The sequence below is a fragment of the Arthrobotrys flagrans genome (genome assembly GCF_004000055.1).
Source record: "Arthrobotrys flagrans strain CBS H-5679 chromosome Unknown unitig_3, whole genome shotgun sequence".
Classification (NCBI taxonomy): domain Eukaryota; kingdom Fungi; phylum Ascomycota; class Orbiliomycetes; order Orbiliales; family Orbiliaceae; genus Arthrobotrys; species Arthrobotrys flagrans.
This window is the reverse complement of record NW_027137547.1, coordinates 2,699,983-2,725,328: the sequence shown is the minus strand read 5'-3', so window position 1 is coordinate 2,725,328 and position 25,346 is coordinate 2,699,983. Positions and strand designations below refer to the sequence as shown.

The 25,346-nt window shown below is 45.2% G+C and overlaps 7 protein-coding genes across 8 annotated transcripts; 4 read left to right on the top strand and 3 right to left on the bottom strand.

The window, feature by feature from the left end:
- Positions 1-54: 54 nt before the first annotated feature.
- Positions 55-1,169, bottom strand: DFL_002167 (uncharacterized protein; the record flags this gene model as incomplete). The annotated part of the gene is made up of 3 exons (XM_067630914.1): positions 55-363; positions 435-1,057; positions 1,127-1,169. The coding sequence occupies 3 exons, from the start codon at positions 1,167-1,169 to the stop codon at positions 55-57; spliced, it is 975 nt and encodes a 324-aa protein (XP_067493510.1).
- Positions 1,170-2,858: 1,689 nt separating this feature from the next.
- Positions 2,859-3,908, bottom strand: DFL_002166 (uncharacterized protein; the record flags this gene model as incomplete). Of its 2 annotated transcripts, none has more annotated exons than XM_067630912.1 (2): positions 2,859-2,864; positions 2,958-3,908. In XM_067630912.1, 2 exons carry the CDS (start codon positions 3,906-3,908, stop codon positions 2,859-2,861), a joined length of 957 nt encoding a protein of 318 aa, XP_067493508.1. The 2 variants fall into 2 exon arrangements, with proteins under 2 accessions (XP_067493508.1, XP_067493509.1); XM_067630913.1 differs by lacking the exon at positions 2,859-2,864 and adding an exon at positions 2,865-2,870.
- Positions 3,909-4,479: 571 nt separating this feature from the next.
- On the bottom strand, positions 4,480-5,748 carry DFL_002165 (60S ribosomal protein uL4; the record flags this gene model as incomplete). Its single annotated transcript, XM_067630911.1, has 3 exons — positions 4,480-5,236; positions 5,307-5,457; positions 5,547-5,748. The coding sequence occupies 3 exons, from the start codon at positions 5,746-5,748 to the stop codon at positions 4,480-4,482; spliced, it is 1,110 nt and encodes a 369-aa protein (XP_067493507.1).
- Positions 5,749-6,811: 1,063 nt separating this feature from the next.
- DFL_002164 (uncharacterized protein) lies at positions 6,812-7,687 on the top strand (the record flags this gene model as incomplete). Its single annotated transcript, XM_067630910.1, has 1 exon — positions 6,812-7,687. The coding sequence occupies one exon, from the start codon at positions 6,812-6,814 to the stop codon at positions 7,685-7,687; it is 876 nt and encodes a 291-aa protein (XP_067493506.1).
- An 8,627-nt stretch (positions 7,688-16,314) lies between these two features.
- DFL_002163 (uncharacterized protein) lies at positions 16,315-18,045 on the top strand (the record flags this gene model as incomplete). The annotated part of the gene is made up of 2 exons (XM_067630909.1): positions 16,315-16,371; positions 16,444-18,045. 2 exons carry the CDS (start codon positions 16,315-16,317, stop codon positions 18,043-18,045), a joined length of 1,659 nt encoding a protein of 552 aa, XP_067493505.1.
- A 799-nt stretch (positions 18,046-18,844) lies between these two features.
- Positions 18,845-23,282, top strand: DFL_002162 (uncharacterized protein; the record flags this gene model as incomplete). The annotated part of the gene is made up of 6 exons (XM_067630908.1): positions 18,845-19,091; positions 19,202-19,279; positions 19,349-21,142; positions 21,233-21,373; positions 21,448-21,561; positions 21,637-23,282. 6 exons carry the CDS (start codon positions 18,845-18,847, stop codon positions 23,280-23,282), a joined length of 4,020 nt encoding a protein of 1,339 aa, XP_067493504.1.
- Positions 23,283-23,776: 494 nt separating this feature from the next.
- Positions 23,777-24,242, top strand: DFL_002161 (uncharacterized protein; the record flags this gene model as incomplete). The annotated part of the gene is made up of 2 exons (XM_067630907.1): positions 23,777-23,801; positions 23,857-24,242. 2 exons carry the CDS (start codon positions 23,777-23,779, stop codon positions 24,240-24,242), a joined length of 411 nt encoding a protein of 136 aa, XP_067493503.1.
- Positions 24,243-25,346: the final 1,104 nt, after the last annotated feature.

Sequence of the window (25,346 nt, the reverse complement as noted above, 5' to 3'; positions counted from 1 at the left end):
TACTTTTTGCGCTGCTTCTCCGGGCTAGGCCCCGAGCTCGGTAGGCCTGGGTCTCTAAGTGGACTTGGTGACGGTGGCGTAGTAATCTGTCGAATACAGGTACGCTTTGACATAAATCTCAGCATTTTTAATCAGAGATGTATGTCTTGGCTGCCAGTCGAGGTATGACTGACTCCTGGCCGAATCAATGAGGAGAGAAGTTGAAATGGCGTTTCCGAAATGGTCATCAGCAGCCGGTGCTTGGTGCTTGAGTTCCCCAGTAATACCTAGGACGTTCGCAGCAGCTTTGTTGATGTCACCGAGAACTTCGTGACCGCTGACAACGTTGAAAATCGGGTAGTGTATTTGAGACACAATTTCGAACTATTGCATAATATATCTTAGTTAGAACTGCTTATCTGTCATGGGCCTGGCTAAAAATAGCATAGCCATACCTTCTCGACTGCATTCAGAACAGCCTCGGCGTAATCATCCTTGTGAACTAGGGCAATTGAAGCTTCTGCTCTTCCTTTAATTGTAACTGGCTCATGGGCCTTATTCGTCTTTAAAGCCTCGACGAATGGAGCCCACCAAAGAGCGAATACGCTCCCACTTCCACCGAATACCATTCCAGCTCTTAATATAGCAACATCGATCACATCCTTGCTCTGAAGCACACTATCTTCAAATGCAGGGCGCCAGCTGACAATCCCTACAGGTTTTCGGTCGGTATGAATGCCTGTCGGAACCCTATCGGTAACTAGCTCAGGGGAATCACCGTGAACCCAAACACCGGAAACATAGATGTATCCAATCTTTGGATCATGTTTCTTAGCAGAGGTAACTCGTCGGGACTCCTTGATAGCCTTCAAGATACCCTCGCTGATCCCGCCATAAGATGGGGAGGAGTCGATCACAATGTCGACGAGATTGAGAGCCGGAACCCATGTCTCTGGTTGACTGGCATCCCCAAGGATAGGAATTATCTCTTGTTTAGAGAGCTCGATTGTCTTTTCTTCAGTCCTCGCAACAGCGTAGACAGTGTGGCCACGACGACGCAAGGCCTGAGCAATGGGGTCTGCGTTTCACGAGATTAGTATTTAAATTTCCCAGGAATTATCTCAATTCGTGGGAAAGATGTACTTACTCCCGACGAAACCGGAGGCTCCAAATATCAAAATTCGGACCATTTTAGATATATCGTTGTCTTAAATTGAAAACTGGAGAATTAGATATTGCGTTGGACTGAGAGAAGTGGTTTAGCCGCTTTTTATAGCTTTTTGGTGAGGTCTGAAGATACTATCAAATGAGAAACCCAAAACTTATCTCCTAAATCCCTCTGACTGATGAATTTCAGCCTATGTTAATTCCAACGTTGCGATCACACTTTCAACCGTTGACTATAACCCCGCCTTCGTCTTCAAAGCTTAGCTATTGCGCAAGCCATGACACCAATTCAAATTCGCAATTCCAACAATCAAATGCGTTGGATTATGCAATAATGCAGCCGAATTATGCCCGCTAGAATCTGACTAATCGACTCTACATTCGCACGACCACCATTTATTTTATGCAGCACCTGACATTCAATCCTGATATTCGGTCAAACATCCGCTGTAGCCGGGATATCCCCTTGAAATCGGCATTCTTGGAAAGCTTTGTACGAAGGGTTCTAGGAGCTCTATATTAGGACCGAATTCTAACACAAGGCTTAGAGGCGTTAAAACTGCATGTTATGTTTTTTTTCGTATCCCTGAACCTCTCAAGGGGGGCCGCATCGTCGGGTTTCGATCGTAATTGCGGAAATATCTGCAATTTCGGATTCAATACTAAAAAGACCTATTTAGGTCTACAGCCGACGTCTACATACACGAATGTAATGGGTATACAGGTGGTACCCATGCTCAAGTTACCAAATACTGGTAACCATGTACTAGTGTACATCTCGGTTTCGGTGGTGTCGAATAACTGCCTAGAATTCAGGCTCGAAAGTACCCGTACTTTCCAAATATCAGTAAACAGTTGTTACAAGAGGTGTGCTTGCGAAGAAATGGTTCGATGATGGACCATTGGTGGCTAGGCGTATAAGGCAATTCCTCCAGTACTCCATAACCCAATACAGACAGACTGGCTCGAGGGCCAGAGTTTAAGGTAGCACTTGCGAGTCTCGTTCTCGACGAATCATCACCTGTCAGGGATTCTCTTCCGACGATGTTAAACAAACTAACGTTAGCTTGCCCTCTGCCCCTCCTGTTCATGAAACCATCAGCCTGGTCTTCAGGGCCCAGCAAACTAAACTTGATTGTGTTACTCATAAGGTTGGTACGGATACGAGTAATATGCCTGGTACATCGCGCAGGTGGGGAAATGCAGTCCTAGTAGAAAAATTCAATCTCTCCGAAGAAAGTTATTGAAAGGTCAGGCTTTCAGGGAGGCTCAAATGAGGTGGCCGTCGAACATTGCGGCCGCGTATCGGGGGCAGCTATAGCTCGCGTACTGAAATAGGGCTCAGGAAAGAAGGAAAGTAGAAGAGTATAGATGTTATTTCAGGAGAGAATAAAGACTCGTATAGCTGAACGTAAAGGGGAATGATAAAATGGATATTGAGTACGTCGAAGTACTCAATCAACTTTGGAGGATTGTAATCTAATGATGAAGATGTATATTGACACTAAGACGCCGTCTTGCTGCTTACAGCCAGTTGGTTAATGCACCTATATTTACTTATACAGATATATGCTGAAGTATAATGCGATGGAGGATATGGCAACGAGGCCAGCCCTCTTCAAATCCAGATAATCCTTCAATATTCGAAGATAGTATCTAATATTAGAATGTGAGGCTAGACACCACAGTTTCATATATGCACGGCTTCGTTATCATATCTACAACTGAGAGATGTTAGCCAACTGTCTAGCCAAGTAGGTACTAAATTGGGACGATTGGAAATTAGTAGCTAGGGGTTTTCGTTTTCATACCTTGGATTTGCTTTCAGTACCAGTTGTAAGAAAATCTGTAACAAAAATGACCAGCTCCGCTACCATTTGCTCTGTACAGTCATGGCCTACTCCATCGTAAACTATATCCTTAATATCCACAAGGCCTTGCCCTTCGGTCTTCAGGAGGTCTAAGAAGGATTTCGAGCAATCGTATGGGACTAGTTTATCAGCCCCTCCGCTAAGGACCAAGACTTTCTTTCCTCCAAGACGTTCTTTGATAAGCCTAGACTTCTCCGCTTGAGACCTATCTCTCAAGATAATACCGGCGGGATCGGTTCTTCGCACCGCAGAATCTAGAGTTTTCGGGTAGTCTGGGCTCCCAATAAATCTATCCTCCTGGTAGCTCTTCAACTTGCTCTTCCATGCCCGGTGTGTCATAACGCTTTGAAAATCTGGGCATCCAATGATTACCACACCGCCCTTGACTCGTTGCTCGTTAACCAGACTTAACCAAGTCGCGTGTCCACCCAAACTAACGCCGGCACAAAGCCAACCGTCGACCGTCTTATCGCCATCAGGGAATACATATGACGGTACATGATCGATCAACAGTGAAACATCATGACTAGTCCCTTGATATATACTAAACATATCAATAGCATGAAGTTCATTCCCTGATCTCCAAGCTTCATTCGCCTTCGTAGACACGAGTCGTGCTCCATGGTTTCGTTGATCAAATGAAGCGACAATCAGTCCTCTTTCGGGCTGTGAAGAACTTGCATGGTGAGCTTGCAGGCACCTTAACGCGATTGGTTCGACGTATGTCAAAGTTTCCAGGCGTGGATGCAGAAGAAATAGACAGACGACGGTTGTTGCCGATTGAGCGACCTCAGCGGCACCATATATTGTGACTTCAATGCCTGCAATATGGTGTTTTTGTTTGGAGATCGTCGAGGTACTGACGCAAGTCGTGTCGAGCGAAGCAGTCATTGTGGTATATTAATGAATCGAATACCAGGCTATAAGAAATCCAAGTAGATGCTTGATTGTTCTGAATATATAGAATTGCTCGAGTCTGAGGGCATAGGCAGCGAAGGCTTGTAGGCTTGGAGATTTTAATATTACTAACTAAAATTGCTGCGAATTTTAGCCGAGGTTCGGCCAAGCAACGCGCAAAATACAACAGCAGCCGGTACGGGATTGAGTAGCAGTGTGGTAACCGGAAAGTTATTGAGTTAATCAGATCGAGGAGGACGAGACCGTAGCTTGGAACGTACATACCAGATTACCGCTGATTCTGAGTATTACGAGGGCAATGGTGGCCTCAGAAGCAACTCTACGACACATTCACAGACGCTATTGGATACTTGAAGGTCAATATCGGATGGAAAGCTCACCACAGTGTGGTTGGTTGAGCTATATATATAGATGAATAGTAGGAATAAGGCCATGAGAAGGGCATTATAGACTAAGTGTAAGAGAAAAGGGAAACTCCGAAAACTGCATTATCATGACAAAACTATGAACAAAAAGGGGGTCGCAAAAAACAAGGAAACAACGTCTAAGCAGTGCTCAAGACATCGTGGAAAGTGGCATCAGCCCTTACTGGCTTTCCTTCCTTGTATTTAGCCTGTCCCAACTTGGCAGCGGCGTAGCCCTTGGCGTAAGGGTTCAGCCTGAGGAGGACCTGCTTGTTCTTCAATGGGTTCTTCTTCTGTCCACCAGCACGCTTTGTCTTAGCGCTACCCTTGACAGCTCTGACAACGGACTGGATTTCAGAAGAGTTGATGAGACGGCCGATATCAGCGTTGGTAACCTGAGCAGATGGAAGGCTGTAGTCCTTCTTTGTGCTCGAGGGGGAAGTGGATGTGCCGTAGATAGTGTCGAGGGCTTTGAAAGCATCCGACGACCAGATAACGAAACGACCAAGATGGCCACCTGGGGCGAGCTGGAGGAGGTTGAGGGCAGTGACAGGGCAGGTCTCAACACCAGGGATGTTCCTGAAAGCCTTGCTTAGGGCCTTTCCGTCAGTGGCAGGGTCGTAGATGACCAAAGGACCACGTCGCTGTCTGTGGCGGCGACCACGAAGCTTTCCCTTTCCGGCACGGAGCTTCTTCGACTTAGTAACCTTGACAACATCGCTGTAGGCGCCAACGGCCTTGAGGAGGGCAACGGCAGCACGGGTCTTGGCGAGGTCTGGGAGGGAAGAAGAGGAGACGACGAGAGGAATAGATGGGGTAGTGGAGATTCTGTGACCACGGGAGAGGACAAGAGGTTGAGAAGCGGAGGCGGCAATGGCGGAGGCGGTAGCGAATCGCCTATGAAAATTTTCGTTAATTCACAATATCCTTGTCAAAATTCGAGTATCAAGTTGGAATTGAAGCATACTTCTGGTTCAGGTTGATCTTGACGTGCCATCTTCTCCAGACCTTGGTAGGAGCGAACATTCTTCCGGAACGACACATGTTACCAAAGGCGGCCTGGCCAGCACGGTGAGTACCACCACCGGAGACACGGGGAATACGGGCAACAGCACGACCTAATCATCCAGCAAAATTCCTCCATCAGCATCATATATCTCCCATCATGGGCCTCCAAATCGAGATAATTGCCATAAAGTAACCATACCAGTTCCCCAAGACTCGGCAGAAGTCTGATGACCGGCCTTTACGCTGACGGCGTAGGCCTGTCTCTTGTTCTTTGCCATACCGGCATGAACAGTCTGAACGATGTCGGAACGGATTGGGCTCTTGAAGACATCTGGAAGTGGGAGTTCGGCATCGGACTTCCCCTCAGCGGAGAAGACCTGGATCTGTGGAACGCTGGTCATTGTGTCGGTTAGTATTCGGACGGATTTGTCGGATGGTGGCGGTTAGTGATGTTTGTCGATGATGTTCTTCTGGGCCTATCTGAAATCTTCAATTGATTTTGCTTGGTGTAGCAAAAATTGGTGGCCAGGCGAGTGTGCCAAGACCAATCAGGTGCTGGCCCACTGTGTTGCCCTAAAAGCCCTAATTACATAAGTTGCCAAGATCTTTCCCAAAGAGGAAGACGTTGTGTACCAAACATCAGAGACACAACACTTTCTTTTGTTGGCATGGTATCAGCTGCATAAAAGCTATAACATTAGACCGCAATCTCACCTTCGAATTCGTTACTCTGTTCATGCCATAAATCTTGCTTCCATTGCATAGATACGAGAAATACGACACATCGTATTGATTGGAAATATCTCTAGATCTTCGTCTCCGTATTTCCTTAGCAGAACCTCATCCATAATACGAAAGGAAATCGCCTAATTCCAAGATCCTGCGTTCGTCCTTGAAAGTTGCCATTTTTTGGGCCACCCCACAATCTAAGACATGTTTCGTCTCCAAAGTGGAAGGTACAGATGCAGCCGCAGTAGCATGTGCCAATTTACTCCAGTCCTTCTCCGCATTTTGACCCATAAGATCGATAGGAGATGAGCCTCTAATAGCAATGGAATCATAATGGCCGGTTCACTCCAACATCCGAGGTTCCCATCATACCACTAATTAGGCAAAAAGCATTTTTTTCGTTCTGGAAGCTTGAGATTTATAACAAAGGCTTTAAAAGGCCTGTCATGTTACCGTCGGAGGCCGTCTGGTCTTGCCATCCCGAGTAAACTATAAGAAGCTTAACTGTGGTACTGGTATTTGAGAAATATAAGACATCGATAGCCTCCGGGTCCTTTCGTGGACGGCATCTCCTTTACTCAGCTCCTACTGTACTGGTCTTGTACTGTAGCATACCCTCGCGAGGCTAAGATCCGAATTCCAACAAAACCAACGCAAGTTCTCATTAGCTTCCGAGAATCCGCATTTCCCATTTAGGCGAGAGACCATTTTAAAATTCCAGTCCGGGATATAATCATGCCGTCGTCCTTACACTTCCCTCCATCGATGTCACCTCTTGTGATATCAGAGCCTGTTGGAAGGGCTTGGGCGCATATAATGAAATCATACTCCCCCGCCACTATCGAGTTTGTGGGTACCCTGATAGTCCAGCTCATTTTCTTCTGGGGCCCTTGCGCCATCTACATGTCCCTAGATGCGCTCTTCCCTAAGTTTTCGGAACGCCATAAGATCCAGCCTGCGCCCAAGCAGCCAACTCGGTCCGAGATCCTCAATTGTTTGAGTGTCGTCCTCAAGAACCAGATAATTTCGACAGCGCTTCACGGACTCCTGATCTATATCTCTACTTTGACCGGAAAGGGCGCATTCCGTGTGGATGCCTCAATTCCACCTGTCCATGAGATAATCCGAGATCTTATCTTCTCTCTTCTTCTCCGTGAGGCACTCTTCTATTATTCCCACCGCGTCCTCCACCATCCCCGCCTTTACCCAAAGATCCACAAGATCCACCACCGCTTCACTGCCCCAGTCGCACTCGCTGCACAGTATGCACACCCTATCGAACAAATAGTAGCCAACATTCTGCCGATCACCATTCCACCACAGATTTTGAATTCTCACATCTTTACATTCTGGATCTTCATGGCATATGAGTTGATTGAAACCACTACTGTCCACTCGGGATACGACTTCTTCTTGAACGCAGCCAAGATGCATGACCTACATCACGAGAAGTTTTTGATTTATTTCGGTGCAATTGGAGTGTTAGATTGGTTCCACGGAACTGATGGTAGCAAGATGGCAGCGAAGAGGAAGGCGAAAGGTGGCGTTGCTGGAAAGGGCGTTTCTCAGGAACAAATTAGTGCTGGCGTGAAGGGAGATAAGTCGGATTAGATTAGGAATATTGTAGAGGATTTTCTCTTCCTGTTGGGTCGGTTTGCATCCTTAAGGTTTATCCAATATCGATTGTCGGAGTACCACCCCATACTACCCATCATCTGCGTAATCGGATATTCTCATGTTCGATATATATGTTGCCATAATATATTCCTGTTTTAAATAGGCGCGAACCCATACCCAACTCCACTATCGGCGTTAATATGATATATTCAATTGTTGTATTTAGGTCTAAGTTTCTATCAAATAAGAACAAGAAGCAGTTGTTAGACTCATAAATACAGGGCAAGCGGGAAAATTGTCGTCTTTATATCTTCACGATCAGTTGTTCGCTCAGGCCTTCTTGGAAACATGAGACAATGGGGCTTGGGGTGGGGCTTCGTAGCGAAGTGTTCGCGAACCGCGAAGTTCATATAAATTAATTGTATCAGTAATCAAGAATTGCGACAAGCGCGAGCGCTTATGCGACGATTACCTCTCTTGACGTCAGATAGATAGGTAACATCAGTGGAATTTGCATTATTAGTAATAAATTCAAAATTTATAACCTAGCTCCCCAGGATAATTTGAATTCATGAATTCCGAGGCAGTTCATCCGCGAGATCTAAATGGTGGGATTGCATTGCCTTGCGAATATTGTTGTTTTGAGCGACCAGGGCTATAAAGACTTAGCCTGGAATATATAAACTCATTAAATGGGTGTCGACGAGTCAATATCCTGCTATCGTTAGTTTTACTAGACATTCGCCAAGGATTGGACTCAATTGATCAACACAACCCAACGGTAGATTGGCTGGCTGGAAAGGCCTAGAGGCTATTTTTGATATTTAAGTTTAGGGATCTATGGAACTAGTTCTAGACTAAGATTTGTATCTAATACCATATGGATCATTGGGAAAGAAAATAATCCCTAACATCTACAAGTTAATTACGAGGATAGTAGTCTCGACGCCGTCGCCAGCATACCGGGAGGATAGTACATCAGTGAGTTTTGCACTCTGATGCGAAGTTCTTATCGCGAGGACCTTTAATGAAACGGGTATTGTATATACTCCATACACTCTCTGTGGCAACCTCGATGGAGGTCTGGAGAGTGAAAGATTCAGCTAATTGGAAGACCATAGAAGAAACAGGCATGCCATGTCGCCTAATCCCACTTGTTGTACTAGACACTTCTCTTCTAACAACATTGATATTTTGTCAATCTCAACTTGAAGAGCACCACTAGATATCTCTCCACCCAGCCAACGGCTGAATCTCGTCTTAAATCAATGCCGGGAATTGACTGGAGCCAGGTGTGAAACTCGAAGGGTTGCATACCTGGGGGTTTAGGAATTAATTGTAGGTCAATGAAACTAAATCGTTGCACAGATTCCTAGAGAATTTTGTACAAATAGGGGTTTTAAACAGTAGTTACCATGGCATGACGTCGCGATAGCCATAAACTAGCAACTAGGGAGCTAAGTGCGTTGTCCCTCCAAAAATCCAACGTCTTCTCAGTCAGCTTACCAAATTTATACATCACAATATCCAAGCTCCCATAGTACACATGAATCGGACTTATGCTTAAATCCTAGAGCCGGGCAAGAAGCTCCCCGGCGGGAAACTTTGACAGTCATTGGAGTATTTCTAGATCGACAAATATCGTAAAGACCCAGTCCAGAGAAATCTGAATTGAAGTTCTTCTCTCAAAATTCCGATCCCTAAAACCTGTACGATTTACTTTCTAAAAAAGGGGGTTACTAAGCTTTACAATGGTGCCCTCGGTGTGCTGGTATAATTCTTGCGGAATGCAAGTGATGTAAGCGTGACCTCACCCTCAAACAAAAGATCTTAAGAGACTCGAGACTTGTTGGTGGAGTCCCACAAAGAGGCTGCAGATTGTGTACACCATATTCCTTGTCGTTTTGCATCCTATTGAAAGGAGAACGGAAGGAAAACGTGGAGTTGACTAGATGTTTTACTCACGCGGGACGGGTGAAGATCCTACAACGATTGGAAGGATTCCATGTCTGACAGACCCGCCATGCAGAGGCCAAGAATTTACGCCGGACCCAATAGAACGCCGCTTCCGAGAAAGGGAGGGATATCCAAGCAAATTCAGTGTCATGGGTGTGGTGTCGAGGAGGACAATAAGCATTAATATTGGGCATGGCAGGATGCTATATCCCTATGGTCAAAACGTTGGCGCACTTGTATTATGTCGTACCCCCCGGTTTGCAACCCATGAGGATTTTTGATTCTCAAATTTGATTCATTTTTTCCTTTATCCTATTGGTTGTCATTAGAGACTCTTTGGGGGTCTGAAGCAGATCCTAGCAGCCTGTGTACACGTGTAATCGGAACACCATTAAATGCTCGTCAGATCAAAGAAAAGGATGAAATCTCTACAGTATCTCTACTGTAGAAATATCCTTGTAAACTTCCTATTTGCAGGATATTGATCCTCCTTGATTTGAATATCCACGAATCAGAACCGCATAGAGGCTCAATTCTTCAGAGGCTGTGGGAATAATTCATATAATATTCCCTTAGGCTTGAGTAAACGATCATGATCTTATGTAACCAGTAAGAAATGCACTGATCGTAAGGCTGTAAAGCATTAAGGCAGAAAGAGGTTGTCAAATTCGCCACTGCACTAAAAGGTACTAACTGGTATCTGCACGTAATTGATATCACTTTGAAAGTATCTGCAGTCTGGTGTGGGTGGATGCCAGAGATCGGGTCCACCAAGCAATCCGAATGTCAAAGCATCTCAGTTCGCTTAGTAGATCGGCTGAGTTTAAATTTCACGTTTCATTGTGAGCCTCAGGTTCATGTTCGGTGGCGGAAGTATTTCTCGACGTGGAGTGAGAATATAATTAAAGAACCGGGTCTCTTGCAGCTGGAAATTTCCCCGATGACCCTCAGCGGCTAGTTATCGAACCCAGACCCGTGCAGATAGTCCTGTGATATCCAACCAATTATCTTGACAGCTTCCAAATCACGACCCAAAAATACAAGGTTTTTACGGTTGGCATCAGATTTGGCATCGGCTTATTAATGGGCACAATTAAATTTGGTGTGGGATCTCAACTGCCGAAGCTTGGACGAATCTTGCAAATTTGCAGCACGGCATGTTTCTTAGATAATATGTCCGTAATTTCAGGATCCAGGAACGTTCGGATACGCACGAGGCATTTTCCTCGGGAAAATTCTTCATCCTTATAAACCTTCAATCAACTTGAAGCTGGTAATACTATTTTGATTCAATAAATTGTGGCTCTGTCTGTTGCATGTTGTGTTGTATTGAATTCGTACGAAGTTATCCCACCCTTCTAGGCTTCGAACCTTTTTATATATAGAACTCGACGTCGATTGTAACACAATATCGGTCAGACCTAGTTGGCCCACGTCTAATGCGGGATAGCGACGGGAAAGTCTGAGGCGGCGTCTGTATGTGAATGTTCTCCACTTTCTAGCTTTAAATAGGTAATTTTTGTATGGTGGTGCCAGCAAAGGAGTACATACATCGTACTAATGCTGTTAGACAGGGTCTAGGATGGTACCTAGATTGTGGATGTGCAAACACCCGAGTGGCTCTGTCGATACAGTTAACGCATAAGGCTTTCCGACCCAAAATATCCTCTGAGATGTGCTGTTAGGCTAGTGAATATATCTACAGCCAAGGCAGACTCGATCATGTTCCAAATTACAAAGCATTTTAATCTTCTTGAAGTCGATATCTGAAAGGTCCGATAATGAGGAGGAGAAACATACCTGCACAAGAGATCTCCGATGGAATCGGTGCCCGGATCCTAGCAATTGCATTCGGCTAGCCTTAACCCCAGATGTCCGATGGCAAAAGAAAAGGAGTTTCCCGGCCGAGAAACGCCAACATTTAACGATTATTGCGGCGAGGCTGCTGTTGCATCGCGCATCTGCATCGATTCTCTGAGTAACGCCCAATTATTTTCCAGGCACTATGATTCGAAAGTTTGAAGCCTGGGAATAGTCAAGGCAGGATCCAACGGAAGTTAACGGAAGATAATCACCGAGCGAACGAAGCCTTGTCATCAAACATCCGTCGACAGCCTTCGGACAATCCATGATCGGCTGAGTTAGATCTTAAGATATCTTGCAATTGCAGAATGTTCCGTGAATATTCTCTGCAGCCCTACATGAGAGTTTGCCTTCCAGAGTGTTGATCAACTAAGGCGTATGAATCACACATGTGCATGTGTGGCAATCTACAGATATCTGCATAGTCGGTGCCTCGAATACGGCAGCCTCCGATTATACATGAGTCCCATGACCGTGGTAGAGAGTACTATCCAAGGATCTAGCTAGGAGGAAATGTCTGGGGCCTGCAGGCATCAGAACGAAGAAAAAAGGGTCCTAAAAGTATCCGAGCGGCAAGACCAGCCGAAAATTAGCGACAGGTCTTTTTCACAGCTATATACCGGTCTGTAGATGCCATATCGGTCTACGCGGAGTATGAAGCTTCAGAATGTCCCCTTGTACCGACCTTGCTATTGTTAGCCACTATACGGTTAGGAAAATGACGAAGCTACATGCGTGATAGGAAATGGCTAAGTATTTCAAATATCCTGTTTGGGAATTATTGATCTGACTGTATAGGTAAGCAATCGTCCTTCCTATCGCCGAGACGGTTCCCCAAAGGTTGTGTAATTGCCACCCGCATATTCCGACCTGCGAAGTCAGACAATTGAAAGTCACACGTGAAAAGAAGGAAATTAAACAAAGAAAAAGTCAGATCTGAGACGAAATCAGGGTTTCTAGAAATGTTCGCACAACTGGAGGGTACCTGCAGCAAACCCGGTAAGTTAGTGACAATATTGTTACTCGGCTTACACCGAAATTTAGTCAGAGACAAATATAACTGTACAAGGCATACATCTACATGATACAAGGATATCTGAGGTTGTGATGCTGCGATAATACAAATACGATGTAAAAATAGGGTCGAACGAGTAAATTGGCTTTCGAAAAAGTATCTTGTGTGGGGATGTATGGTGACTAGGGAGCTTCTTTCGGTTAATCTCAGAGTGCATTTGATGCCGCCCAAGGTTAAACATGCATATGCTCCTATCCCGTAGATGGATTGCTTCGAACAGCATTCTTCCATAAGCATGGCGGCCTGGCACGGGGTCGGTGAGTAAGCCACCGGCAAACGGACCTGTTCCACAACACCACAGAATCGTACGAGGACAGGGGTAATTTTGGGGCTCTGAGCGGATTAAAAGCCTCTTTTCTTAGCGCACCACCGCATGGCCCCAGAAGGAACTGTACCGCCCGGTACAGGTTTCAAGTCACCTAATATGTCCCCAAGAATCGATAAGCACGGCAGCACATCCTTTACTCTAATAGTATAGTGCAGCCCGCAGACCCTCCTACCTTTGGAGCTCGAATTAAACATGTCCAAGCCCGTCTGACGTGTAGAGTTCAAATTGACGTACTCACTAGATTCCGTCCAGATCCTGATCAAATTCAATCGGGGGGAAGAAGCAGGTTTCATGTATCAGGGATTTTCCTGGCCAAGTAAATAGCTACCATGTAGCTTATGAGAAAGCAGCCAGTAAATTGAGCTTTGACGTCTATTATTCTGGTTTTCCCTGATCCGCTCTAATACTTTACAATGCCATGTCGTAACATCAAAGAACCAACAGCAATCTTGATTTCCAAGCTCGAGGACAGGATGAATACGTTAAAACAAGCTCTTCTCTCGAGACGACGGCTCAAATTCACAAATCAGTTAGAGCAAGTTAGGAACGCCTACTATTCTCCAGATGTTCTGCTTCTGCACAGCCCGCTTGGCTTCTTATTAATACCCCATAATGGGAAACAGTGTCATTTGGTATCACTGTTTGGACTCCGAAATGGTCCTGCATGCCCCTGGTGATTTCTACGGCCTAACCAAGGACGTAATTAACAGCGGCTCCAAATTCTTAATTTATTTTCTTTTGCTATCACTTTCTACAACCATGCGGAAGTAGTTATATTTCGTAAGCTTCCAATAGCACCTTGCCAGGCGATCACTTTCAACGAGTCGCAGCATCTTGAGGAAAAAAAAAAAAACATGAAATGAATCCTCTATGTTTCTAATGTTAGAATATAGTTGATCTCGTAAGTCTTGGTTGGTCTCTCGATCATACCTCCATCGGCACATTTCGAGATTCCATATACCAAAGCTCGCTGCTGACAAGCCTCAAACTATGAGCATATGAGTCTAGTCAGTTTTCGATCTCTCAACTCAAATATTCAACTCTTGGGTTCTAAGTCTGGAAAACCGAGTCTACCATACTGCCGGACCCCTGGTACAATTGTGCTATTAACGGTCGTATACCCCGAAGGTATGGCTAAAAAAGCAAAGTTTCATGATATCCAATTATTCCATGGCGCCATAGACTCATGCATGTTGGCTTCACAAGGTACATACATACTTTCTGATATCCCGCTGCCCCCCATCCCCCAATTCACCGCCCAGGAACAGCCACGGGGCCACTTTGAACAAGGCGCTGGCTCCTAGTACATACCGGGGGCGCCGTCTATCAAATCACAAGCCTTGGGATTTGACGTATGTGTGAACAGGTAGGAGCACGCCCCTGCCATGCCATGGTCATTCTTTTACATACCTTGCTTCTTCCCGTTGGGAGGACCATTGCATATCCTAAGTTTTCTTGTTTCGCGTTCAGCACTAAAGGAGACATAGCGCAGTAACATATGGGGTACTAATCATTCAATATCCTAGGGGTCAACGTCCGGATTTAAAAATCTAGAAATTCGTCTTCCATTCTCAGCCTCTTTTCCTTTTGTTAATTTAGAACACTTCAACATCAGACGGTGAGCTGAAGAAGGCCCAAAAATAAAATCCGAGTTCCAAAAAGGGAATACAGAGTTCCGATGAGAACGACAACCAGCATGGTGCCGACCCCCGTTATGGAAAAGGCAAATATGCCCATGGTGGTCCTCCCGCAGGCCTTACCGCTCTCCACGACAAGTATCGTCGAAACGTCGCTTAAAGATGCTCGTCAGGTGGTCGACAATTCGCTTGATAAGGCGGAGAAGGAAACATCATCAGACTCAAAATATACCGTTGCTGTACAGACCATAACAACGAATCCTGCACAGCCGAACAATACTCATCTTCTAGCTGGGATAGGCAGCTTTAGCAAAGCGGAGAGGGAAAAAAAACTCCCTGACTTCCTAGAAATTGCTAAGACGCCTAGACAAGAGGACATATCCAAAAGATCCACATGGTTCTGCGATTCGGTGTTCGCACTGGAAGCCCATATAAAAAGCCAAGCTATTAATAACAGCACCCAGCAACTATTATATAACGGCAATCCTCAAACCGATATCTCTGGATCATTTGCAACTTACAGAAGATTATCTTTGCCACCTGGTTTTACACTTGGCTGCAGAGCCCCATTTGAGTTTAAGTCACTAATGTCGGACCAACACGAGCTACCAAAAGAAATTGATGGGATAGAGGTTAACCCGGAATGGGGTCTTACGAAAGCAGGAAAAGCAAGGCAGAGGTTGCCTATAGCTTGTACTAACTGCAGAGGGAAGAAGATAAAATGTCTTGTTAACAAAGATGGAGGCCCTTGCCACAATTGTTTGAAATCTGATACTCTGAAGAACAGTTGCAGAACAGAGGGAAGGTAAGATTGTCCTACCCACAAGTGCCGTCTTCAGCATAAGCCGAAGTTAACTTATCACAAAGACCAAGAAGACAAAGTTCCGCAATCAAGAGAGACAAATCAAAGTCTCGTAAAAGGAGTGTTGGAAGAAGACCTTCGCAAAATGAAGGCGACGACTCTTCTACCTGTTTTTCCAGAGCCTCATCTCGAGATCTTGCTGATGAGGATAGCATGATGCTTGGTGCTATGGACCCATCACTTCTCACTCTACCCATTGGATCTGGAATACCACCTTCCCATACCATCTACTCTGGGATGCATACTGAAACCCCATATCCTCATCCTTCCGACTCTCCTATTAGCAACATGTCCGATAGATCTCGCCAACTCTCACTAGAATCCATATCTTCATCTTATCAACCGCTCTTCACATCAGGATATAGCTTAGAAAATGAAGGAGTCTATGATCCTAGGCTCTTCGCGGTTCCCCCAGAACCAAAGCTCGTGTCCCCTCTCTCGAAACTCAATCCTACAAGCTTTCCAAAACAAACGAGAATACAGCTTCCAGATGAACAAACGACAAAAAATCTCGTAGAACTTTTTTTCACTCATCTTCACTGGCAAGGATACGGTTTTCTACAGCCATCGTCTTTTCTACGGAACTTAACAGCCCAATCGCCCATTCTCCTCTTGTGCATTTGTGCGGCAAGCTGTCGACTATCTGACGAACTACGTGCAACTAACTCACCTCGTATACTTGAGGCACAAGCAAAGCAAGCTGCCCTAGGCGAAAGATTCGCACCCACTTTAACAACCATTCAATCTTTTCTCTTGCTGGCTTTTCATTATTCTGCAACTGGTGACATCGAACAATCAAATGGATATTCCGACATCGCGATCTCAATGGTAAAACAGATACGGCTCGGGGAGCAGGTTAATGAAAAGCTTCGGCAAAGGGAAAGACTGGGACAATCTATCATGGAACCCGCAATAGAAATCGGCAAAAGGACATTCTGGGCAGCGTATTTACAAGATGTAAGCACTGATTTACCTGTATTTAGATCCCCCTAGTGTGTAATTTTGCTGACGATATTGTGTTGTTGACAGCATTCTCGACACCTGACTGAACACCAGGCCCCTGAACAGCGACTGGTAGTATCCGATATCCCACTTCCATGTCCAGAGAGGGAATTCGATTTAAGAGAGAAAATAGGGAATTCAAAAGGTGTTTTTGATCAGGCCAACAATGTCGGTGTTATGGGGTACCTTGTTAAAATCGTCGGCATTCGAGCGAGGCTTCTGCATTTTCTTAAAGTCTCCTGCACGCACTTGCCTCAAGTTTATCCAACGGAACATAACTCCTGTGACACAAAGCAACTTGCTGCAGAGTTGAAGATATGGGAGGAGAGGCTTCCATCGGAGTATAAATTTACCGCTGATAACTTCAAAGGCCATTTTGACGGGGAGCACTCCATTATCGAAACCATCTGCTTAATGCATATCATTTACCATACTACTCTAAATCAGCTTCACCGTTATCAAGACACCAAGGAAACATTCGCAGAACACTATTTTCCGGCCTTCAACCATGCCTTTGCGGTTCTCGCCGTACTAAGGTCAATTTCGAAGTATAACGATGAAGTTGCGAAGCCGGTCGGGAGAAAAATACAACTCGTTTCTCCCTTTGTCCCCTTTGCTGTGGGAATCGCTTGCGATACGATTGGACGCCTGTTAACATATCTGCCTGAAGAATACATTCTGGAAGACGGTCGGCTGCTTGCCAACCCCAATATTTCATTGTTCTTCAACGGAAGAAAGTATTATCGAGAGAGTTTGCAGTCCCTCCGAAATTACATGCACAGTATGAAGGCCGCTGCCGACATTTATGTCATCATTCGAAAGCTCTGTGTCGATATCAGGGAGGCTTGCACCGACGGAATTGGGAACAAGCACACTGTGGATCCAGCAGGTCCCCATTGTGTTTCCGGAGTATGCATTAACAAAGAAAAGTTGCGAGCAATTGCTCCCACGATGATTCCGCTGAATAGTTCCGTTGTGGATATACTCTACCACGGAGATTATTTTGCAGCATGGTTCCGACAGGGCGGGCCCCAAGAAATCGAAAAGCTGGCACACCCCGCCACCGATCAGCAGCGCCAACAAACCGGCTTACCTGAGATTAGCTCGAGCAGTCTGCGGATGGCCATGACGCCCTTAGCCCGCACCGCTCAGCCATCGGAGGGATATGTAACGGCTGTGCAGCTACCTAGAAGTACTCTCGCCGTTTTCAACCTACAAGTCGATGCCTCTGAAGATCAGGATGCCGCACAGTGGAATTTGCCGCCTGGAACGGCCCCTGCAGCATCAACACAAAGTTCACCACTCATGGGCCAAGATGCTCGATCATCTCACTCTGGGAGTGTCGGTCTTCCTGAGCCGTTCCTTCGTATGAAATCGGCTTCAGGACAATCGGCGGCAAGTTCTAACAATTCCCTTCCTTCTTCAGGAAGCTGTTCGATGCCTCTTTCTGGTCCGTTTATTTCCAGCGCAAGTACCGGTTGGCAAAGCCCCGGGCTTTCAGGAACTGACATGCTCGCTTTCGAATCGTTGAATTTTATGGATGTTGACGCCAGTAGTCAAGATGTTCCATTGGATTTCAGCATGGAGGACCTCCTGAACAGCAACCCTTTTAACAACACCCCGGAATAAATTAATACAGCGCTTGTATGGTATAAAGTATGACTGATGTTGGATGAAACCTTAACGACACTGCTATTTATTCTTCATGGATGATTTTGATCTAACCGTCCCCCTTTCGGATTGCCTGGCGATAAGCCCACTGCATTTGAACGATGGATATAATCACATCCCCGTCTACTCCACGAGGGTCCTTGCTGAAAAGCTGCATGCTCGCGGCAAATTCGGGTGTCATTCAAGTAACCGCCCAGACCACGCCAGAAATGGAAGGTTTGCTCGCTCCACCCCTGACCCTCCAAGGGCTGGCAGCGCTCCCATTCGCCAACACAATTAGAAGCACTCTGTGATCCAATTTCGAAGTCTGTGGCAGCTTAGCGCTTGGAACATAATAGAATGCATGATTTTAGTATCTATTATTATTCTTGTATAACCGTTCATACTTGTACCCATGTCACCTGTGTCTTCCTATTGTCTTTATATTCTTCCGTTCAGCGCGGCGTTTCTCTTCCTTTATTTTTTGTTCAGCATTATTCTTTTCTTTTCTTCGGGTTTAATACATTTGCTGGTCGATTTTCAACACAAAAAGCCTTGTGGCATTTTTCTTCTCTTTCAATTCTAGATGTTGTGCTGACGGCCGATAGATTCTGCGTAATTTCTCCAGATATTTTACGCGGGAAGTGGGCCAATGGTACAGGCTTTGAGGCACGGTTGATATACAAAATTATAGACGCACTTTGCCATAATTGATCCAAACTGGTGGTTCTTTGCCGTAAAAGTTCTAAAGGGTTGTTAGAAGGGTTTGCTGTGCACAATGGCCGGGCGCCAATATCAAGATGCAGCTGGGAGACTGCCATATAGGAATCGATCTCTTAATACGCCTCCGGCCCAACCTGTGGCACATATTCCACTTTCCAGGACCCCGAGTCCAACTCCAACGTCGATTCTAACATCGAGTCCAACAATATTAAACCCTAGTCAAAGTCAAACACCACCTCAAACTCCTGCTCCCGTCCCACCAGGCACAGCAGTTAGTGGGTCGAGCACTGCCAACATTAAAGGTTCGTAAAACGCTCATTCGAGAGTTGGGTTTCATTTGAAGTTGGATTTAAGGGGGCCCATGATTTCTTTTGATAGCGGTCTGGCTAATTCTTGACACTTATAAATACAGACAAGCCTTTCCCTCGCCCGCCTGTTAGCAAGTTTTCTTTTAAGAGTTTTTCGAGCTTCGGATCCGAAAAAATCAAAGGTAAATTCGACCTTGAGCTAGGACGTGGGGGTTTTCAACGCCGAGCTTAACATTTTATATTATTTTTAGACCACAACCTTCCAAGCTGGAAACCATTTACTTTACGGTTACCATACCTTATATTTTTAATCCTTTTAACTTTATTTTTTATAATCTCCATCGAACTACTCTTCAGGAAGAGCCAACGCGATGGATATCTCACGTTTGCCCAGGGTGATGGCCTCAACGGTTGGCAAGTTTTTGTCTCACAGTATATGGGTACCGTAGCCTCGGTCATATTCGCCATTCTCCTTTCACTTTCCGACCTAGATGCAAAACGATTGGAACCATGGTTTGAATTATCAAAACCTAACGGAGTTACAGCGAAGAATTCGATATTGCTATGTTATCCCTTCGACTTTTTAGCATTCGTACCATTTAAGGCGGCAAAGAGGGGCCATTGGTCAGTGTTCCATATCGGGACTGCGACGGTGTTGGTTTTCTGGTTTATCACGCCGCTTCAGAGTTCCCTGATCGCGACAGTCCAACAGCAGGTGCTCATGCCAACGAAATTTATGACGACACAGGGCCTCAAGAAACTTTCAACTTTTGGACCAGAGACTACTTCATTCATGAATGTCGCATATTCCATCTCCTGGCTAAACTCAACGCCTCCGCTTTATAGCACGAAATCAGAAGCGGTGTTACCATTCGAACCGGTATCTGGCCTAGTATCAGGATCTGATGTGCAGACCGAGCTCTGGATCGGCAACTCTACTGCGTATTATGCTGAGATTGATTGTCGCCCTGCTGAAAGGATAGTGATACGAGAGCCGAATAGGTCCGCAAGACTCGAAATAGACGACAGTGAACGCTTTCTCTACGACAAGCAAACAAACTGTAGTTTCAGACACCCAGGTTTTCAAAAACAATACAAACCAACACCCGAGAACCCTTGGAGGCAGTGGTACGCCCAATTTGTTGGATATAATTCGGGGGCTAATTCCGCGTACTACCTTAATACTCCATCTTGTCAGATCCAAGATCCAAACCCAAGTCTCTTTTTAGTTATATTCGCCTACCAGAAGGATTACAATGCTACACCGTCGGTGAACGCTGTGTTTTGTGAACCGAAATACCGAAGTTCAGCCGTCGAAGCCGCCGTTGATGCCCAGACAAAACTTGCGAAAAACGTTACCTATATCAGTACTTCGAAAGTACTGACTGCTGACCAATTCAATGCGACAATATTCGAAACAGTAGTATCGGGTGGCGGTGTTAGTATTAGCAATGGTGGACCATTTATTTCAGCCCCGCGCCACACTGCGTGGACGAAAGAAATCACGAAAGTTATGATAAACTCAGATTGGGTGTATGATACGAATGTCTTGGGATATTTATTTGCAATCGACTCGAATTTGGAAAAATATCTGGACTTTTCATTCCTAACTTCGACTGTCGACAAGGCCTACAAATTACTATTCGTGACATACGCCACGGCCAAACTGATGGACCCCGAAAGGAGGCCAGTAGACGGGAGTGTCTCGATTACGACCGAAGCCGTGGTGGTGCCGGAAATATTCGCCAGGATTTTGGAGGGCTTACTCGGAGCAGTTACTGTACTCTTGATCTGTTTCGTACTATCGAGTACGAGGAGGACATCTGGTTTAATCTGCGATCCCGCATCTTTAGCTGGTACAATGGCCTTAGTTGCTAGTGAACCGAAGCTGCTAGAGAAATTCGAAACTCTCGACGGCACGTCGACTACCAACCAGCTCCACCAAGCTGTGGATGACAACTCCTTGAAATTCAAGCTGGACTCTCAAGCGGGAAAATATCAGCTTTCTATAGTTTCAGAACCCGGGAGCGATTCGAGTTCAACGAGTAAGTTCATATCCAGCAATGATCTAACAGCCACTACTCATAAAAATGCAAATATCACTGTTGTTCATAGGGCTCACTGGGTTTTCTTAGGCCGTACCTTCCAACCTCACGAGAACGAACAAGAGAAAAATTTTGAACTCAGTGCGGCTGCTGGTACGATCTTCATTTTGTTGTTGGGAAGTCTACTCGCTTTTGTTTCATACATATTCCATTATCATAATACACATGACGGTAAGCTTGAAGTCCATACCCATCTTACATAGTTTCAGTTTAAGTCGAGTTAGAGCACTAATTATACACACTAGGATTGCCATCATTCAGCGACAATATTTTCGTATTCCAGCTATTATTTTCATATATCCCTACTGCAATAGGAACACTTCTGGAACCATTTTGGGTGCTCCTTACCAGGTTCATATGTGTGTTACAACCTCTTGAGACCCTCAGGAATGGGCATGCGCTGGCCTCCGAATCACTAACCCTTAAATTCGAAGCCGTACCGCCATCCCTCACCATCTTCTCGGCTCTAAGATCCCGCCACTACTTTTTATCAATACTAGCAATGGCCGCTCTCTCGACGAATGCTTTGGCAATTGCTCTGGGTGCGCTTTTTGATCCTGGGACCGTAAGATCACCAACTGTTATAACAGTTAGAGAACAATATCTACCCTCCGTTCAGGCTTTGCCGTATTACTATTCGCTCGCCATCGTCAATGAATCTCAAATACCAGCGCATCATTTCGTAACCGGACGTGACGACCATTACTACACACTTTACGCCAACTTTACCAGCAATACATCTCTCCCAGCCTGGAGCACCCCGACCCACTTTTTTCTACCGCTCAAGCCTAATGATATTCGACTTTCGAACTCTTCCGACTTTTTTCGAGCTGAAACAATAGGGCTTAATGCTAGTCTCTCGTGCGAAGAAATAGACGTTCCTCTCAAAGTCGAATACGACCCAGTGGAGCGAACTCAGATTGCAAGTTTCAAATTCCGGACAACCGCATATGAGGACTCTGGTCCATTATGCGAGGATTCCGCAAGATTTCAGCTTTCGTTGTTACTGAATGATGAAAGAGTAGCTGGAATCCCACGTGGATACATCGGATCAGTCGCCATGGAAGCTTACCCTCAGATACGAGCAGCTTCTAATAACTCGAGAGAAAACGAGATTTGCGGTGGCCTCGTTCCAGCTATATTTTCTCGCACACACTCTCTTAATAATATATCTCATTTCGATCCTACAACATTCGAATATAAAACCATCGTCTGTAGGCCAAAACTCGATATTCGCCGGTATGAACTTACATTCGATACATCAGACCAAATCATTAAAGCAGAAATAAAGAACAATAGTATCGATGAAAAACCCCATGTTTTTGCGGGCGCGATAACCGAATCGCAACTTCTTGCCAGAATGCAGCTCCTCCTTCGCTCCGATCTTAGCGATATCTCCCTCAACATAAAAAGTGGCACTTGGTTACATTTTGCCGATAACTCACTTCCGACGGGATGGATCGATTTCATGATTCAGACTATTGCCAATTCAACAAAAGCATTCGATCCTCAAGTCCCCATCCATGATATCGACATGAGCCTAATCAGTAAACAATTGAGTGAAGTTTACGCAAGAGTATTTACTGCTGCCTTAGGTATTTACCACAGTCAAATGTTTACAAGAGCACCATCTTCCACGCCGCAGATTGAAGGGCAAAAATTCGCACCAACTGTTAGAGTTCAAATATCCACATCAATGTTTGCTCTCACTGCAACATTGCTCGGATTTTATTTTATACTAGCAATACACTTCTATCTATTCCGGGTTTCCAGGCTTTTCCAACGACTCCCTACTTCAATTGCTTCGGAAATCCAACTATTCCACAAGAGCTCTGTCTTGGACGATGTTAAGGGCACTGAGCTATTGACGGGCCAACAAAGAAAGGCTCACTTGTCAAAGCTGAATCGAAGATATGGATACGGACGATTTATTGGGAGGGATAGTATACTAAGAGTGGGAATCGAACGAGAGCCGCTATTGGACCACATGTCGAACCAAGAAGTTCGAAACCAAGGATTAGGAAAATTCGGCTTAACGATCGAATATTGGGTTCAGTGGCTAAAGAGGACATTAACTTAGGATAGTATTTCTGCAAATTTGCGATACAAGTATATCTTCTTGTTATGTTCATATGCCGCTAATGTACTATAAAAAATATATATAGTGCACCAATATATATTCGCCTCCTTTGAGAGAATCTAGATACCCATTGCGTTATTTGACAAGATCCGATTAACTTAATTCACCAACTTCAAAATCTCCTTTTCAAGATCATGGCAATATTATATTTTAACATTTTCATCGAACCAGAGTTCACAATATCAAACTATTTTCTTCGACCGAAATACACTACCTACCGTCAACTTTCAATATCAAGGAAATTTAGCCTCGAAGTCCAGGCGCAGGGAAATTAGGATATTTTCTCTACAGCTACCTTGGTATGCATGCTAACATACTTAAGTAGCTAACAGGTGCTTATCTAGGTTACAGCGTTGTTGAATTTCGCACGTTTTATTGATGATAGTCGTGATATCGATGGCCACAACTCACACTAATCTTAAAAACATTCAATTATGGGATCCTCAAATTCAGCTGACGGTTTGTCTTATATCCACCTAGACTCCCAATAATCTAGGTACTTACCAGCCTCTAGGTACCGAAAATACACAGCCGAGGGAACGACATCAACCAATTCACGAGATTGCCTCAGAGATGGCCCAAATACCATCGATAACGGTCCGGATAGTCAATCGTTCCTGGATAAAAGAGAACCCGGACAATGTTAGCACAAACAACCATAAGCACTCCGAACTCCCTGCAAGGCTACAGGCCATAGAACAAGCTCTAGACTGGTCTAAGTATTACCAACGCCTCACTAAGACTGTGTACGATCCGTGGAAGCCTATTTTGCAAAGAATGCAACATGAAGCCAAGGAGACGCAGGAACCGATATCCCCTTGCAATGAAGGACATGAAATCAGCAGCGGACGGAGGAATACTCATGGGACGAATCCCGAGGAATTTAGAGGAAGATATTGAAGACAAGATTTCCCCCCCTTAACGCCATACTTCGGACGACAACCTGGCTCCGGTTCAAAACCCAAGTATTTCGTGCGCCTAAACAGCTGCTTCCCGAAAGATGGAATGGGAGAGCAAGGGCTCTTCGAAGAGGCGTGGCCGATTATCCTATCTTTATGCACCTCGGAAAAGGTGCATAAAACTTTACGAGATCTACTGGAGTATGGGATTCGCAGCGACGAAGAGCCGAGAAATTTAAACCCGAGTGCCCACGAAGTCCTTCACCTGAATCCCTGGCGAGACGAAATATCTACTTTGAACGAGTTTGGGATATCTGTTCCCCCGAACGGGAAAGCCAGGGCTATAAGCCCGTATTCTGTCAGGAGTGGTGGATGGGCAGACGATTCCGACGACGAGTATCAAAAATCAACAGTTTGGTCCCATGCATGATCCAATGCAACACAAGATTTAGGGCGCTGGTTCGAGGGATGGGATTACCCAGAGGTTGCTCGATGTGCATGTTCGGCTTTTGCGCAAGGGAGCAGGAAATTCGGCAACACCAGAGATATTCAAATGGTCTGTAGAGCCAATCGAAATCAACCTGTTTGGTGCCCAACTTGCGAGCGGCAGCGGCATCTTTCAATGGCTGACAGATTGGGAATGCATGTACGGATTTTCAAACCATATCGTCGTCGCACTTGTGTATGATGATTGCAGAAAGATGAAGGCAAGTAGAAAATATATATATATATATACTCTAGCCCCAGGCGGCAGTGCGGTACATCCATTCTTGCTGTGGTGCGCAGTGGTGTTTGCCGAAGGAATGCTGCCTTACGTTGGCTTCAGGGGGAGACAGTTTCACATAGATGTGGCTGGGCAATTCAACATGTCACTCTACAAAGGAAATATTCACCCAGAATGCACCGGCTATCTATAAAGGAGAAATGGGAAAGAGTTAGGTTGTTTGGGTAAGTTCCACCATTGTATTCTTTTGTGGTAAAGATAAAAAAAGATATTGTACAGAAGATTCACCAGCATTCATCTGATACTAAAATGTGTAATTCTAGCGCAACACAGTGCACTATGCAAATACAAAGAAATGAAAATTTTCGAAAGGAAACAGAA